Consider the following 16,969-nt stretch of genomic DNA (forward strand, 5'->3'; position numbering starts at 1 on the left):
CCCTCCCAAGATCTGGCCCACCCCCAGCCTGCTGGTGAGGAGGGGGGAAATGTTGGAGAGACAGCCTTGATGCTGTGCCAGCACTGCTCAGCAGTAGCCAAAACACTGGTGTGTTATCAACACCTTTCTAGCTACCAATACAGAGCACAGGACTATGAGGGCTGCTATGGGGAGAATTAACTCCATCTCAGCCAGACCCGATAGAGTTGCCCAGCACAAAATCATATGTTTCAAGGATCTGTACTTCACCTTGGGTAACATGAATATTTTTTTGCTAAGAGTTTTTCCTTAGCCACTGAAGAATGTGATTTTTTGCTTTCAAACCCAGCTGTTCCTCTGCTCTCAGGACACTGGCTTGGCAGCATCTGCCCCATTTTAAGTAAGTGACTACTTTCATCCCACTTAAGAACTATGCAAAAACTCCAGGTTTGCCAAACAACTAATAAAGAGGTACAAGAATAGTGCCTTACAACGAGATATTGCGTATGAGTGAGCTTGGTACCATAGCCTGACCCTTGCATGCTGAGGAAAGCTTCATTGCAAAAGCAACAACTGGCAGCAAGCACATTGGTCAAACTCTGCAAACCCTGCTGGAGCCAGCGAAGTTGCAAAGCACCACTGCCTGGTGGTGCTATGGTGACTTCCCAGGACATCCTCCTAGAGAGTCACCAGCTACTGCCAGCTTTGGGCAGTCAAACAAGGGCCTGGTAGTGAGGGAGTGGACAGAAACCTTCTCACAGCAGCGCAAGCACAGGTTGCCAACTGCAGCAGCCAGACCCACACAGAGGTGAGGGGAGGGTGAGGAAGGGAGTTAGTCTTATATTCTGTCCTCCTCAAGTTGCACCATGCTGTTGCTCTATGCTTCCCCTGCTCCCAAAGCCTAGTCAGCCCTGAGAGACCAGATTTGCAGAAGGTGTAGCCAGTGCCACAACATTGCCTGTGCAGTGGGGAAGGGCGAGGAGCGACTGTGCTGGGAGAGCTCCACAGCTCTGCTGCTCACCAGGGACCTTGGGTGAATTACAGGCCCTGGGCTCTCTCAGGTGCACAGCGCTGTCTGAAACGACATTGAGGACGACTTCAGAGAGAAGGTCTAAGCGTGAGTAAACAGCTCAAAGGCTCACATAACTTGATACTAGAAATGAACAAATAATTTGTAATGAATAACGTATTGATGATTTTCATCTCTTTCTGATTACAAATTGTCAATGAACAAGTCACAGTTTAACAAATATTCACTTTTCAAAACACCAACTTACTGTGAATAATTCATGAGGTACAACTTGTACTTGAACTTAGGAAGAAACTAATAATGATAATAATAAAACTACTAAAATGACAATACTAATAATAAAAGGATTGGAATATACAAGTGATGCACAATGCAATTGCTCATCACCTGCTGACCGACGCCTAGTTACTTCCCGAGCGGCGATTCCCTCCAGCCCCACTCCCCCCCAGTTTATACACTAGACATGATGTCACATGGTATGGAATACCCCGTTGGCCATTTTGGGTCAGCTGCCCTGGCTGTGTCCCCTCCCAACTTCTTGTGCCCCTCCAGCCTTCTTTCTGGCTGGGCATCAGAAGCTGAAAACTCTGTATTGGTAGCTAGAAAGGTGTTGATAACGCACCAGTGTTTTGGCTACTGCTGAGCAGTGCTTGCACAGCATCAAGGCTCTCTCCAACATTTTTCCCCCCGCTCACCAGCAGGCTGGGGGTGGGCAAGAGCTCAGCAATAAAAGCTAAATAAAGGGAAGAGGAAGTGGGGGGCATTCATTATTTACGTTTGTGTGGTGGGTTGACCCTGGCTGGATGCCAGGTGCCCACCAAAGCCGTTCTATCAATCCCCCCTCAGCTGGACAGGGGAGAGAAAATATAACAAAGGGCTCATGAGTTGAGATAAGGACAGGAGAGATCACTCAAACAATTACCGTCACAGGCAAAACAGACTCAACTTGGGGAAAATTAACTCAATTTATTACCAATCAACCACACTAGGGTAACAAGAAATAAAACCAAATCTCAAAAACACCTTCCCTCCACCCCTCCCTTCTTCCCGGGCACAACTTCACTGCCGGATTCTCTACCTACCCCCCACAGCGGTGCAGGGGGACAGAGAATGGGGGTTACGATCAGTTCATCACACATTATCTCTGCCGCTTCATCCTCTTCAGGGGGAGGACTCATCACACTCTTCCCCTGCTCCAGCATGGGGTCCCTCCCACTGGAGACAGTCCTCCACAAACTTCCCCAGCATGGGTCCTTCCCATGGGCTGCAGTTCTTCATGAACAGTTCCAGCATGGGTCCCTTCCACGGCATGCAGTCCTTCAGGAGCACACTGCTCTAGCATGGGTCCCCCACGGGGTCACAAGTCCTGCCAGAAAACCTGCTCCAGCGTGGGCTCCTCTCTCCACGAATCCACAGGTCCTGCCAGGAGCCTGCTCCAGCGCGGGCTTCCCACAGGGTCACAGCCTCCTTTGGGCACCCACCTGCTCCGGCATGGCGTCCTCCACGGGCTGCAGGTGGATATCTGCTCCACCGTGGACCTCCATGGACTGCAGGGGGACAACCTGCCTCACCATGGTCTTCACCACGGGCTGCAGGGGAATCTCCGCTCCAGCTCCTGGAGCACCTCCTCCCCCTCCTTCTTCACTGACCTGTTGTCTGCAGGCTTGTTTCTCTTACATGTTCTCACTTCTCTCTCTGGCTGTCATTTCTGTGCCCCCTGCAACTTTTTTCCTTCTTAAATATGTTATCACAGAGGCGCTACCACTGTCACTGATTGGCTCGGCCTTGGCCAGCAGCGGGTCCATCTTAGAGCCAGCTGGCATTGGCTGTCGGACATAGGGGAAGCTTCCAGAAGCTTCTCATAGAAGCCACCCCTGTAACCCCCCCACTATCAAAACCTTGCCACAGAAATCCAACACAGTGTGTCATCAAGAGCAACCGCTACATGTACTGAAGCCCTGCTTCCCAGGAAGTGGCCAGACATCGCATGCTGTTCGGATGTAGAGAATAAAATCTTTTGTTTTCCTTTGCTTTCACTTTATTAAACTGTCCTTATCTCGACCCACAAGCCTTTCATTATATTTTCTCTCCCCTGTCCAGCTGAGGAGGGGGAGTGATATACTGGCTTTGGTGGGCACCTGATATCCAGCCAGGGTCAACCCACCACATCCTCGTACTCTCTAAGCTTATCCTAGGCAGAGATTTTGCTCTATTTTCTTAGTAGTGTGTCGTGGTTTAACCCCAGCCAGCAACTAAACACCACGCAGCCGCTCACTCACTCCCCCCCCACCCAGTGGGATGGGGGAGAAAATCGGGAAAAGAAGCAAAACCCGTGGGTTGAAATAAGAACGGTTTAATAGAACAGAAAAGAAGAAACTAATAATGATAATGATAACACTAATAAAATGACAACAGTAATAATGAAAGGATTGGAATGTACAAATGATGCGCAGTGCAATTGCTCACCACCCGCCGACCGACACCCAGCCAGTCCCCCGAGCGGCGATTCCCCGCCCCCACTTCCCAGTTCCTATACTAGATGGGACGTCACATGGTATGGAATACCCCGTTGGCCAGTTTGGGTCAGGTGCCCTGGCCGTGTTCTGTGCCAGCTTCTTGTGCCCCTCCAGCTTTCTCGCTGGCTGGGCATGAGAAGCTGAAAAATCCTTGACTTGAGACTAAACACTACTGAGCAACAACTGAAAACATCAGTGTTATCAACATTCTTCTCATACTGAACTCAAAACATAGCACTGTACCAGCTACTAGAAAGACAGTTAACTCTATCCCAGCTGAAACCAGGACATAGTGCCATTTGTGCTATTTACCTGCTCACAACTCCTTTTTTTTGTAAAGCTTTCCCAGATCTCTGAAGGTGTATCACAAATACTGTTCTCGGTTTCTCATGCTGCAGCTGTTTCATTCCTATAAATAAAAAAAAGTTTATCGCAGCAGGACCTTGAACAAGAACCTGCCAAACTACTAGAGACCACATACGTCAGCAGGTTGTGGGGTTTCTCCTGGATCCTGATGAAATTATTTTTTGTTAGAGCATTTCTGATCTGTCTTTCATACTAGGGGCTTCACTTTCTACAGCCTGGGTTCTGGAGCACACCGTGTCTCCTTTTCTGTCATTCTGCCTAAAACAGGGAAAAATGACTGCTCTCTGCACATGTTGCATTAAAACAGAGTGGAAAAAGGGCATTAGACAGGCTAATTCTACAAAAGCTAAGCTAAATATATGTCTGTAATAGCAATATCATATGGCAGGTAAATGAGGTTTTTCAGAAACTCTTGCTGTAACTGGATTTCTCAACTGCAGGGTGAATCAGTCCCAAGGAGATCTTTTTCTTCCCTATATTTTGGAGAATTTTGCTACATCTCGTGGGTTGTAGTACCTTATCCTCCATATGCTTCAGTGGAGCATGTGAAATTGGATGCATTCATCTGGGTTCCATATGTCTGCCCATCGTGATTCATTGTACCATGTGAGGATGAGGACTTGTCCAAAACAGAGGATGCGGGAGCACAGGAGTTTTCTGGTGAGCATCATCAGATTGTTCAGACTGGTTAAAGAATGCAGGGATGGGAAAGACTCCCAGGCCAGCAAGTCCAGTTATTTCAGGCAACAATATTATACAGCTTGTTTGTAGCCCTGTAGAAGGATTAGTTAGGGTATTTGCTTCTACTGCTCCTACTGGGAGGCAGCTCCTGAACTTCTAGTGGTCAGAAATCTTTTTCCAGTTTTCAACTCAAATTTATTCTTGGTCAAAGGAAAACCTCTTTTTCTTGTACCAATACTAGTCTTCAGCCTTTCTTGCTGCATGCAGTATTTTGGGAATTCATCCCTGCTTTACAACAGCGATGTATTGAGTATTTTTGTAAGAGTACTGACAGCATAGTAATTATAGGGTTTATAGTGTTACCAGTGTGAGAGGTATTTGATAATATGCAGGATCAGGTGCCCTATTTATCACTTTTCCTCTGCAGATTCCAGTGTGCTGCACAGCAGTGGTTATTTCATATGTTCTCCCTGTTTTGCAGATAGGAAGATAGAGGTATGCACTTCCACACCGAGTGTAAACTCATTGTATAAATCTATACTCAGACTTCTGAATAAACGACCTGATGTTCAGAGGCACTCTGTGTTTCTCTGATGCCACAGATCTAATATCACTTAAAATTAAATGCATAACTGTTGGCCCCTGTGTTTAAAAACTTTGGTCTTAGCCACCCTTCCCTTCAGATGAAACTTCTGATGTGAAGAACTCGCCTTCCCAGGTGCCTCTGTACAACAGGTATGAGGCTCTGGATGTGGAAGGCCAGTCAATGGATGATGTGGACGATGGTCCATATACACCAGAGGAGATGCCAAGGTCAGAAAGGCCTACCCCCTGTATCACGACCACCTCCACAAGGGTTATAGTTGTAGGTGACTCCCTTCTGAGGGGAACAGGGGGTCCAATATGCCAGACAGACCCTCCTCTTAGGGAAGTCTGCTGCCTCCCTGGGGCCCAGGTTAAGGACATCACTAGGAAACTTCCTAGCCTTGTATGGCCCTCGGACTCTTACCCATTAATGCTCTTCCATGTGGGTAGTGATGAAGCCACAACGCATGGTCCATGTGCAATCAAAAGAGACTTCAGGGCCTTGGGATGGTTGGTAAGGGAATTTGGAGCACAGATAATTTTTTCCTCTATCCTTCCAGTTGCAGGCAGCAATGTTGGAAGAAACAGACTGGCCCAGTCTATTAATACATGGCTCCATGGCTGGTGTCACCACCACAATTTTGGGTTTTTCGATAATGGGGTGGTCTACACGGCACCAGGCCTGCTGGTGTCGGATGGGATTCACCTTTCTCATGAGCTAGCAGGGCTCACTGACAGAGCTTTCAATTAGACTTGAAGGGGGAAGGGGATAATATCAGGCTTGCCCATGACAAGCTGTGGGATGACATGCCAAGGTTAGAGGGATGGGGTACTAGTGAGGGCCCTCAGCCTGTTGCTCTGAGATATGCTGGGTACACTGGAGCACACTTGAAGTCTTATGGAGATGAGCCAGGGGCTCCTGAGGTAATAGGAGCCAACAGGGAAACACTGTTGAAATACCTCAAAGGAATTAAGGTTTGTTACTCTAAAAGGTGACACGGCCGACAGCCCAGCTGAAGTGCCTCTACACCAATGCACGCAGCATGGGTAACAAACAGGAGGAGTTGGAAGCTACCATGCTGCTAGAAAGCTACGACCTAGTAGTTGCCATTACTGAAACTTGGTGGGACGAATCCCATGACTGGAGCACTGCTATCGATGGCTGCAAGCTGCTCAGAAGGGACAGGTGAGGAAGGAGGGGCAGAGGGGTTGCCTTCTACATCAAGAAATTGATAGATTGTGAAGAGCTGTGTCTGAAGAATAGCCACGAGCATGTTGAAAGCTTATGGGTAAGAATTAGAGACAGAGGCAATAAAGGGAACCTTGTGGTTGGTGTTTACTACAGGCCGCCCGATCAAGGGGAGCCTATTGACGAAGTCTTCTTACTCCAGCTTCAAGAGGCATCATGCTCACAGGCTCTCATCCTGCTGGGGGACTTCAACCACCCCAACATCTGCTGGAAAAGTAGCACGGCGAGCTGTAGGCAATCCAGGAGACTCCTGGAGTACATGGAGGATAACTTCTTAGGCCAGGTAATAGACAGCCCTACCAGAGGGGATGTGATACTGGACCTGTTGGTCAACAATGCAAGTGAGCTAATCGGTGACATCAAGATTGGAGGCAGCCTGGGCTGCAGTGGTCATGCACTGGTGGAGTTCGCATTCCTGAGGCATATGGGTCAGGCAAAGAGTAAAGTCAGGACCCTGAATTTTAGGAAAGCAAAATTCCAGCTGTTCAAGGAGTTAGTCAATAGGAACCCCTGGGAAACTGTCCTCAGGGACAAGGGAGCAGAACAGAGCTGGCAGGTCTTTAAGGACGCTTTCCATAGAGTGCAAGAGCTCTCGATCCCCAGGTGTAAGAAATCAGGAAAGGAAGGCAAGAGACCAGCATGGATGAGTCGAGACCTGCTGGTCAAACTAAAGGGCAAGAAGGAAATGCACAGGGCAGTAGAAGCAGGGACAGGTATCCTGGGAAGAGTATAGGGACGCTGCCTGGTTGTGTAGGGATGGGGTCAGGAAGGCCAAGGCATGGCTGGAGATGAACTTGGCAAGGGACGCAAAGAATAATAAGAAGGGGTTCTACAGGTATGTCAGCCAGAAAAGGAAGGTCAAACAAAACATACCCCCCCATTGATGAACATGACTGGCAAACTGGTAACAACAGGTGAGGACAAGGCCGAGGTAGTCAACAACATTTTGCCTCAGTCTTTACTGGCAATCTCTCTTCCTACACCTCTTGAGTGGATGGACGGCAAGAGAGGGACTGGGGGAGCAAAGTCCCTCCCACTGTAAGAGAAGATCAGGTTCGTGACCACCTGAGGAACCTGAACATACATAAGTCTATGGGACCTGATGAGATGCATCCGAGAGTCCTGAGGGAATTGGCTGATGTAGTTGCCAAGCCACTCTCCATGATATTTGAAAAGTCATGGCAGTCAGGTGAAGTCCCTGGTGACTGGAAAAAGGGAAACATTGCACCCATTTTTAAAGAGGGTAGAAAGGAAGACCCTGGGAACTACTGACCTGTCAGCCTCACCTCTGTGCCTGGGGAGATCATGGAACAGATCCTCCTAGAAGCTATGCTAAGGCACATGGAGGACAGGGAGGTGATTTGAGACAGCCAGCATGGCTTCACCAAGGGCAAGTCTTGCCTGACCAACCTAGTGGCCTTCTGTGATGGAGTGGCTACATCAGTGGACAAGGGAAGAGCTACGGATGTCATCTATTGTTGACGCGGAAGTCACAGACACTGCACACAATCAATATGATCAAGCAGATGCCACTTTATTGCCAAGATAGCTCGGTTTATATGTTCATTCTAGTTACTGTTCACGCATAAGCAAATTAGAGATTGGTTAGCATGAGCTGTCCACGCGCCTAGTTACACCTAATGATTGGTTATATCAACACTGTACACGCGCATAAACATAAGGCATAATTGGTTGTATTAACTAAAACATGCGAAACTTGTCTCAGGCTAATTGGTCAAGATAAGCTGTGGAATTGAGGTTCTTTGTGCCAAGTTCCCTTTATCGTGGAATGCGTACCTGTGTTCTTCTAATTGGCATCTTTCTTTTTTTGTCTTCTTGTTTATTCTGTTCAAGGCCTTCTAAAGGCGTCTGGAATGCTCTTACTACCATTAGCTAAATATGTGTCCACAAGCAAAGCGTCCTTGAAGCCTGCTGCCTACAAAACATCCTTGGCTCACAAATTGATCAATTCTATCGAGTCTGGATTGTTCACTATGTGCCCATTACTTTCCAAGTATCCCACAATCTATTGACTTCTGTAAGGCCTTTGACGTGGTCCCCCACAACATCTTTCTCTCGAAATTGGAGAGATATGGATTTGATGGATGGACTATTCGGTGGATGAGGAATTGACTGGATGGTTGCATCCAGAGGGTAGTGGTCAACGGCTCAATGTCCGGATGGAGATCAGTGACCAGTGGTGTCCCTCAGGGGTCCGTATTGGGACCAGTACTGTTTAATATCTTCATCAATGACATAGACAGTGGGATCGAGTGCACCCTCAGCAAGTTTGCCAAAAACACCAGGCTGCGTGGTGCGGTTGACACACCTGAGGGATGGGATGCCATTCAGAGGGACCTGGACAAGCTCAAGAAGTGGAACCATGTGAACCTCATGAGGTTCAACAAGGCCAAGTGCAAGGGCCTGCACCTGGGTCAGGGCAACCCCCAGTATCAGTACAGGCTGGGGGATGAGTGGATTGAGAGCAGCCCTGTGGAGAAGGACTTGGGGGTACTGGTGGATGAAAAGCTGGACATGACTCTGCAATGTGCGCTCGCAGCCCAGAAAGCCAACTGTATCCTGGGCTGCATCAAAAGAAGCGTGGCCAACAGGTCGAGGGAGGTGATTCTGCCCCTCTACTCCGCTCTGGTGAGACCCCACCTGGAGTACTGCATCCAGCTCTGGAGTCCTCAGTACAAGAAAGACACAGACCTGTTGGAGCGGGTCTAGAGGAGGGCCACAAAAATGATCAGAGGGATGGAACACCTCACCTATGAGGAAAGGCTGAGAGAGTTGGGTTATTTAGCCTGGAGAAGAGAAGGCTCCGGGGAGACCTTATTGCAGCCTTTCAATACTTAAATGGGGCTTATAAGTAAGATGGGGACAGACTTTTTAGCAGGGCCTGTAGCGATAGGACAAGGGGTAATGGTTTTAAACTAAAAGAGGGTGATTCAGACTAGATATAAGGAAGAAATTTTTTACCATGAGGGTGGTGAAACACTGGAACAGGTTGCCTAAAGAGGTGGTAGATGCCCCATCCCTGGAAACGTTCAAGGTCAGGTTGGATGGGGCTCTGAGCAACCTGATCTAGTTGAAGATGTCCCTGCTCATTGCAGGGGGGTTGGACTAGGTGACCTTTAAAGGTCCCTTCCAACCCAAACTATTCTATGATTCTATAAAAACTGTGAGGCCAGTTATGGGCAGAAGTGAGAATAGGAAGGAGCTTCCTGACTCGGTGCCTGATTCACCCAGTTTCATTTCACATGTAAGGAAGCCAAGTGAGTTGTCAGTGTCTTATTTAGCGTTCTGCGTCTCTAGGATGCACTGATAGCATCTCAGGTAGCACAGAAACTCCTGTATTTTTGGCTTCAACTTACAGTTTTGCAGAAGTGATCTAGAATTGTCTTCTGAAAAAAAAGGCATTTTTTTTTTAATTTTAGCATCTTCTTTGCTTTCATGTCTCTTCTATGCTAGCTCCTAAGAGCTAGAGATTCACCAGCTTTTTGTTACGAAATGAAACCACCAACAACAGTCTCTGCTATGATCCAAAACTGCTGATCATTACACAGTTCAAGTGAGAACTAAATGGTTTGAGTTCTATATTTTTTAGGATTTTGATTTATTTTCCATGTAATCTGATAAAAAAAAGTTGCTGTCACAGTCTCACATGCTGGTTTTACCCCATTATTATCACTCTCTCCAGTATACCTTTGTCTTGAAACTTCTGTACATAAAAAGTTTGCTAGTGTATACATTAAGGTAGGTACTCAATTTAACAATGCTTTCCCATGTGTTATCAATCTGCTTCGAAGAAATTGTTTTTGTTTCAGGGGACACTGCTGATAACCTTCCAGGAGAAACTAATTTTAACCTAATCATTAAAATTTTCATGTAAAGTACATATTGCAATTAGAATGCCCAATATTGTTAAAGTGAAAAAAATGCTTGGGTCTGGGGTTTTGGGATACTTCAAAGAAGATGGAAAGAAATGTCTTAATTCTGATTTCCTGTCATGGTTTAACCCCAGCCAGCAACTAAACACCATGCAGCCACTCACTCACTTCCCCCCCCCACCCAGTGGGATGGGGGAGAGAATCGGGAAAAGAAGTAAAACTCGTGGGTTGAGATAAGAACAGTTTAATAGAACAGAAAGGAAGAAACTAATAATGATAATGATAACACTAATAAAATGACAGCAGTAATAATAAAAGGATTGGAATATACAAATGATGCACAATGCAATTGCTCACCACCTGCCAACCAACGCCCAGTTAGTCCCCAAGCGGCGATTTCCCCCAGCCCCACTCCCCCCAGTTTATATACTAGGCATGACGCCACATGGTATGGAATACCCCGTTGGCCACTTTGGGTCAGGTGCCCTGGCTGTGTCCTGTGCCAACTTCTTGTGCCCCTCCAGCCTTCTTGCTGGCTGGGCATGAGAAGCTGAAAAATCCTTGACTTCAGACTAAACGCTACTGAGCAACAACTGAAAACATCAGTGTTATCAACATTCTTCTCATACTGAACTCAAAACATAGCACTGTACCAGCTACTAGGAAGACAATTAACTCCATCCCAGCTGAAACCAGGACATTTCCTCAGGGCAAGTGTAGTGGGTTGACCCTGTCTGGATGCCAGGTGCCCACCAAAGCCGCTCTATCACTCCCCCTTCTCAGCTGGACAGGGGGGAGAAAATATAACAAAAGGCTTGTGGGTCAAGATAAGGACAGTTTAATAAAGTGAAAGCAAAGGTCGTGCGCGAAAGTAAAGAAAAACAAATGATATTATTCTCTACTTCCCATCAGCAGGCGATGTCTAGCCACTTCCTGGGAAGCAGGGCTTCAGTACGTGTAGTGGTTGCTCCGGAAGACAAAAATGCCCCCCTTCCGTCTCCCTTTACTTAGCTTTTATAGCTGAGCTGACGTCATATGGTATGGAATATCTGTTTGGTTAGTTTAGGTCAGCTGTCCTGGTTATGTCCCCTCCCGAGATCTTGCCCTGCCCCAGCCTGCCGTTGAGGGGGGGGTAAAAATGTTGGAGAGACAGCCTTGATGCTGTGCCAGCACTGCTCAGCAGTAGCCAAAACACTGGTGTGTTATCAATCAACACCTTTCTAGCTACTGATGCAGAGCACAGTGCTATGATGGCTGCTATGGGGAGTATTAACTCCATCTCAGCCAGACCCAATACAGCAAGGAGTAGGGGAAGGGGAAGAAAGGAGAAAGATTCTCATATAAACTGAGGAGAGTAAGAGAGGGTGGCTGAAGAGTGTCTTCGGTGAGGGGTGTTTAATGAGGCAGATGCCATACTTGAACAACTCACTATAACATTTTTTATATTGGAAAATCAAACCTAATAGACTTGCCTCACTTAAATCTCTTTACAGATAATATGATAAAAAAATTCATCACACTTGTGCCCAGGATATTGCCAGCCTGCTGTTCTTGAGCATCTCTGCACAGCAGCTGCCACACAAGGAGTAGCCAGCCCTTCAGTCTCCACTGCCCACGATGCAGGAACACTGTTACAGAGCTGCAAACAGGGGAAAAAAAAGGGATATAAAATATTTTTGTTTTACTTGGATTAAAAAATCAAATTTAAGAAAAATGGAAAGAACATTTTATTTCAACTTCATTCTATATAATTTGATTTCAATAAGACCAAAATTGTTTCATTTTGAAGAGGTGAGAGTGTTCTCTTTGGATTTGACTTTTCCATTACATTGTCTTTCGGGTGGCACATGCACTCACACCCTTGCTGAGGGCTTGGGTTCCAACTGCTCAGCGTTTTCCAAAGAAAAACAATTCTACGGGAACATTTTGGACACACTGCTAGACAGGAAAGGTACATCCAAGTTTAAATTCATGATAGAGCGAAGAAGGAAGAAGTTATCTGTACTAGTTTCTATCCATAGCAAGGAATTCTCAGTTTGCATGAGTGGTTTTCACCTTTAACCATGCCAGGAGACCATTAGGAGCAAAACAAATGGCAAGCAAAGCAATAGAAAAGATACTGTCAATGTGGCTCCTACCCATGGAGGTAACAGCAGGGAAGTTATTTTTTGGGGAATATTCCGTACAGCTTGCAACTTGTCTGCTGACCAGCAGCAAAGAGGATATTAAAGTGTTAAAGCTGCCAGTTTTGGGGAGATCAAGGGTGGAGCACTTGGCAGTAGCTGGGCATGAGGCTCTGAGAAAGAAGAAAGCCATTACTGCAGATGACGGTGTAAAACAAGCAGTGCCTGGGAATGTCTCAGGTGCTGGGACAGGATCACCTGCACTGCAAAGTCCTCATGACGGCCCCAGCCCAGGGTGGCTGGCAGAGGCCCAGATCCCAGCACCATTCAGGGACCATTGCCCATAGGTGGTTTGCAGGCAGCCACCCAGTTTTGGTGGGTTAGTGTTTGCTCAGGTAGATGTGCACTGTTGTAAGCCTGCTGGCCTCCATGCCAAGAAAATGACTACAGAAATTTTAATTTATAAGTATAGAAGAAAGCAGTGTGTGTAATGGCTGTTGCAGAGGACTTCTTTAAGTAGGGCAGTCCTCAGCACCCTAAAAAGAGTTAATATAGAACTGATTCAAAGCCTGTTTAAGTTAGCGGGAGATTTCCATTCTGAAAGGGTCTGAACTGAGGTCACAGGTGGAAATTACTGAATAACGACAAGAAAGAAAGATTAGGATGGAAAAGGATATGTTCCTGATGAGAGAGGAGACAGATGCATGGAAGGCTGCTCCAGAGTGCCAGAGCATCCAGGATAGGAGGCTCACGTTCAAAGCATGAGAAAGCAACAGATCGGAGGGAACAGAGTGGAGAAGCCGCAGGAGCAGAGCTTGGTCATGGTGCTTCAGCGGAGAAGGGAAGGTCTTGATGTGGCCTCATTGCTGGACAGTCACCTGGGGGCTGGTAGGATCACTGACCCCCCCCTCCTTCCCCCCAAAAGGCCAATGAAAGTCTGGAGGGCTGTGCTTAGCAATCACTTCAGATTCCCTCCATCCCCTCTAACCTCACTGAGTTGTGCAGGTAAGCTGGACCCCGGGGAAGTGGGGAAAGCAGAACTCCTGGCAGCCCCTTTTTCCTGAATCTGTGCTGTTTTTCATGGGATGAACAGGTGCTCTGTGCTCACACTCCCTACATGTGACACCTTCACCTAAACATTGCTGCCCAACTGCAGATCTCATGGCTTACAGGATTTTAAGGGATTGGACTTGCTCCATGAGATCCAAAAAGGCATGACCTCCATGACCCAAATGGCTGAATGAGGTGGCATATCTGCAAATCAGTTCTTCACGTATGTCCTCCTGCTTATCTTGTTTCCTCAAGTTTTACTTTAGTAGCGTATTGGGTTTACATGGCAAGGTTTTGGTAGAGGGGGGGCTACAGGGGTGGCTTCTGTGAGAAGATGCCAGAAGCTTCCCCCATGTCTGATAGAGCCAATGCCAGCCGGCTCCAAGATGGACCTGCCGCTGGCCAAGGCCGAGCCCATCAGCGATGGTGGTAGTGCCTCTGTGATAACATATTGAAGAAGGGGGAAAAAAAATGCTGCGCGACAACAACCAGAAGACAGGAGTGAGAATATGTGAAAGAAACAACTCTGCAGACACCAAGGTCAGTGAAGAAGGAGGGGGAGGAGGCGCTCCAGGCACCAGAGCAGAGATTCCCCTGCAGCCCGTGGTGAAGACCATGGTGAGGCAGGCTGTCCCCCTGCAGTCCATGAAGGGCCCCACGCTGGAGCAGGTGGATGTGCCCTGAAGGAAGCTGTGACCCCATGGAGAGCCCGCACTGGAGCATGCTCTTGGCAGGACCTGTGGCACCATGCACAGAGCAGGCCACGCTGGAGCAGGTTTGCTGGCAAGACTTGTGATGCCGTGGGGGATCCATGCTGGAGCAGTCTGTTCCTGAAGAACTGCAGCCCCATGGGAAGGACCCATGTTGGAGAAGTTCATGAAGGACTGTCTCTTGTAGGAGGGACCCCATGCTGGAGCAGGGGAAGAGCTTGAGGAGGAAGGAGCAGCAGAGACAACGCGTGATGAACTGACCATAACCCCAATTCCCCATCCCCCTGCGCTGCTTGGGGGGAGGAGGTAGAGAAATCGGGAGTGAAGTTGAGCCCAGGAAGAAGGGAGGGGTGGGGGGAAGGTGTTTTAAGATTTGTTCTTATTTCTCAGTATCCTACTCCATTCTTAATTGGCAATAAATTAAATTAATTTCTCCGAGTTGAGTCTGTTTTGCCCGTGATGGTAATTGGTGAGTGATCTCTCCCTGTCCTTATCTCGACCTGTGAACCTTTCAGCATATTTTCTCTCCCCCTGTCCAGTTGAGGAGGGGGAGTGATAGAACAGCTTGGTGGGCATCTGGTGGCCAGCTGTCATGGTTTAACCCCAGCTGGCAACTAAGCACCACGCAGCCGCTCGTTCACTCCTCCCCTTCCCAGTGGGATGGGGAGGAGAATCGAAAAAAAAGTAAATCTCGTGGGTTCAGATAAGAACAATTTAATAACTAAAGTAAAAAAAAAACCAACCTAACAATAATAATAATAAAATATAATAATAATAATTGTAATGAAAAGGAATACAACAAAAAAAAATCCAAACAAACCCAAGAAAAGACAAGTGATGCACAATGCAATTGCTCACCACCTGCTGACAGATACCTGAGTAGTGATCTGCCCCTCCTGGCCAACTCCCCCAGTTTATATACTGAGCATGACATTCTATGGTATGGAATATCCCTTTGGCTAGTTTGGGTCAGCTGTCCTGGCTATGCTCCCTCACAGCTTATTGTACACATGCTTGCTGGCAGAGCATGGAAAACTGAAAAATCCTTAACTTAGGATAAGCAACAACTAAAACATCAGTGTGTTATCAACATTATTCTCACACTAAATCCAAAACACACTGTACCAGCTACTAAGAAGAAAATTAACTTTATCCCAGCTGAAAGCAAGACACTAGCCAAGGTGAACCCACCACAAGTAGGATGAAACAAACCTGGTTAGGAAATCTTACGTTTTGTGCCTGTGCACTGATGGCAAATGATGCTTTTTAATGGATTCAGTCTTCCTTCACAGTAGGGTCAGTAGTAAAAAATTCACCTGTATCATGAATTATATGTAAACCTTTAGTTTATACCAGTTTGTTTAGAGCAGGGTGCTGGACAGAAAATTGCAAATTTGCCCAGCCTGAAGAAGGCAGGTTTGTAACTATTAGGACAGCTGTCCCTAGAGCCTGCTTCTGTGTGCAGAAGGGGAAATGACTGTATCATTTTAAGAAAAAGGACATGAGGAAGAAGAAGGATTTAATAATTTTGTGCCAAGTCTTAAGGCAGGAGCAAGAGAGCAAAAGGCTGATAGCGATGTTTTCATTTCACAGGGAGATGGAAGCTTCCTTGGTCTTCTAATCCAAAATACTGAGTTTTTTGTCTGGTTAAGGTGGTATCTACCTCTTCAATAGGACTGTGACTCAGAGAGCAGGTGATGGCTGCTTCTTTCTGTGTATAGAACTATAATCCTTCTCAATTATCAAAGACATAAATTACTATTATTTTCTTACCAGATCAAACATTTTCCTTAAATATGTGAAAGAAAAATTGTAGGTTGTCTACTGAATTTTCCTCTTGGAAAAACTGCCTATTCTTAATATAAAAGTTCAATGAAAGTTCAAAAGTTTATCAGTGCAGACTGTATTCTAATAATTTATCTGCCAGCTTCTCAGTTGATATTTTGATACTTTGAATTGAGACATTTTTGTACTGCCTTCATGTAAAAGTAATCAAACAGCACTTTTCATAGGCCTATCATAATATCTATTGATCATAATCAAACTATAAATAGTGTTAGTATTAGAGGGCTCCTGTGTAGGACAATTTGTCAATCACCAGAGCAAACTGATGCTGACTGTTGCAGGACGCTGTTTTCCTTAGCCAATATAACTCCACCAGGTTTCACCCATGAGGCAATGCTCAGGGAGTTTGCAGGTAAATCAGATATTTTTTGCAGGCAAGTCAGATGTTTTTACACTTGCTGGGCTCAATGACACTCACTCACAGGGTAATACAAAGGTTATTGGATGAAGTCTCAGCATTGTTAGTAGTATCTTTAACAGCCTGCTCTGGAAAAGTGAGATGTCAGAGAGTGGGAAAGAACAAAGTGCCTATCTTTATGAAGTGGGGCAAAATAAAGAGTAGTTCAGAATTATGGAGCTCCCAGGTTATTCTTAGTTCCTGGAAAATGTTGAAACAATTAACACAAACCATTTTTAAACATCTAGGAGAAAACAAGAAGGTGAGTAGAAGCAAGCATAGATTTACCAAGAATAAACAATGCCATTCAGTCTAACACCATTTGATAAACAGTTTTCAGACAGAGAAACAGAAGTGATCCAATATTTTGAATTTAGGGAGATTTTCATGCTCATTTATATGACTTTTTCCTAACATGACAAAGTAAGAATGGCCTGGATGGGGCAGCCTCTAAATGGGGGCAATATTATCTGGGTGACAAGAAATAGCCAGGATGTACTACTAAAACAAGTTGTAGGTGATGAGGTTCTGCAGGAGTCAGTCCT

The 16,969-nt window shown here is 46.3% G+C and overlaps 1 protein-coding gene across 1 annotated transcript in view; it reads left to right on the forward strand.

Annotated features, from left to right (window-relative positions):
* Nucleotides 1–4,503: 4,503 nt before the first annotated feature.
* Nucleotides 4,504–16,969, forward strand: part of LOC128136069 (uncharacterized) — a 45,342-nt gene continuing 32,876 nt past the window's right edge. The window contains 2 exon segments of the mRNA XM_052775154.1: nucleotides 4,504–4,551; nucleotides 5,240–5,385. Coding sequence (XP_052631114.1) covers nucleotides 4,504–4,551; nucleotides 5,240–5,385 — 194 coding nt within the window.

This window comes from Harpia harpyja, chromosome W, assembly GCF_026419915.1.
Source record: "Harpia harpyja isolate bHarHar1 chromosome W, bHarHar1 primary haplotype, whole genome shotgun sequence".
Taxonomy (NCBI): Eukaryota; Metazoa; Chordata; class Aves; order Accipitriformes; family Accipitridae; genus Harpia; species Harpia harpyja.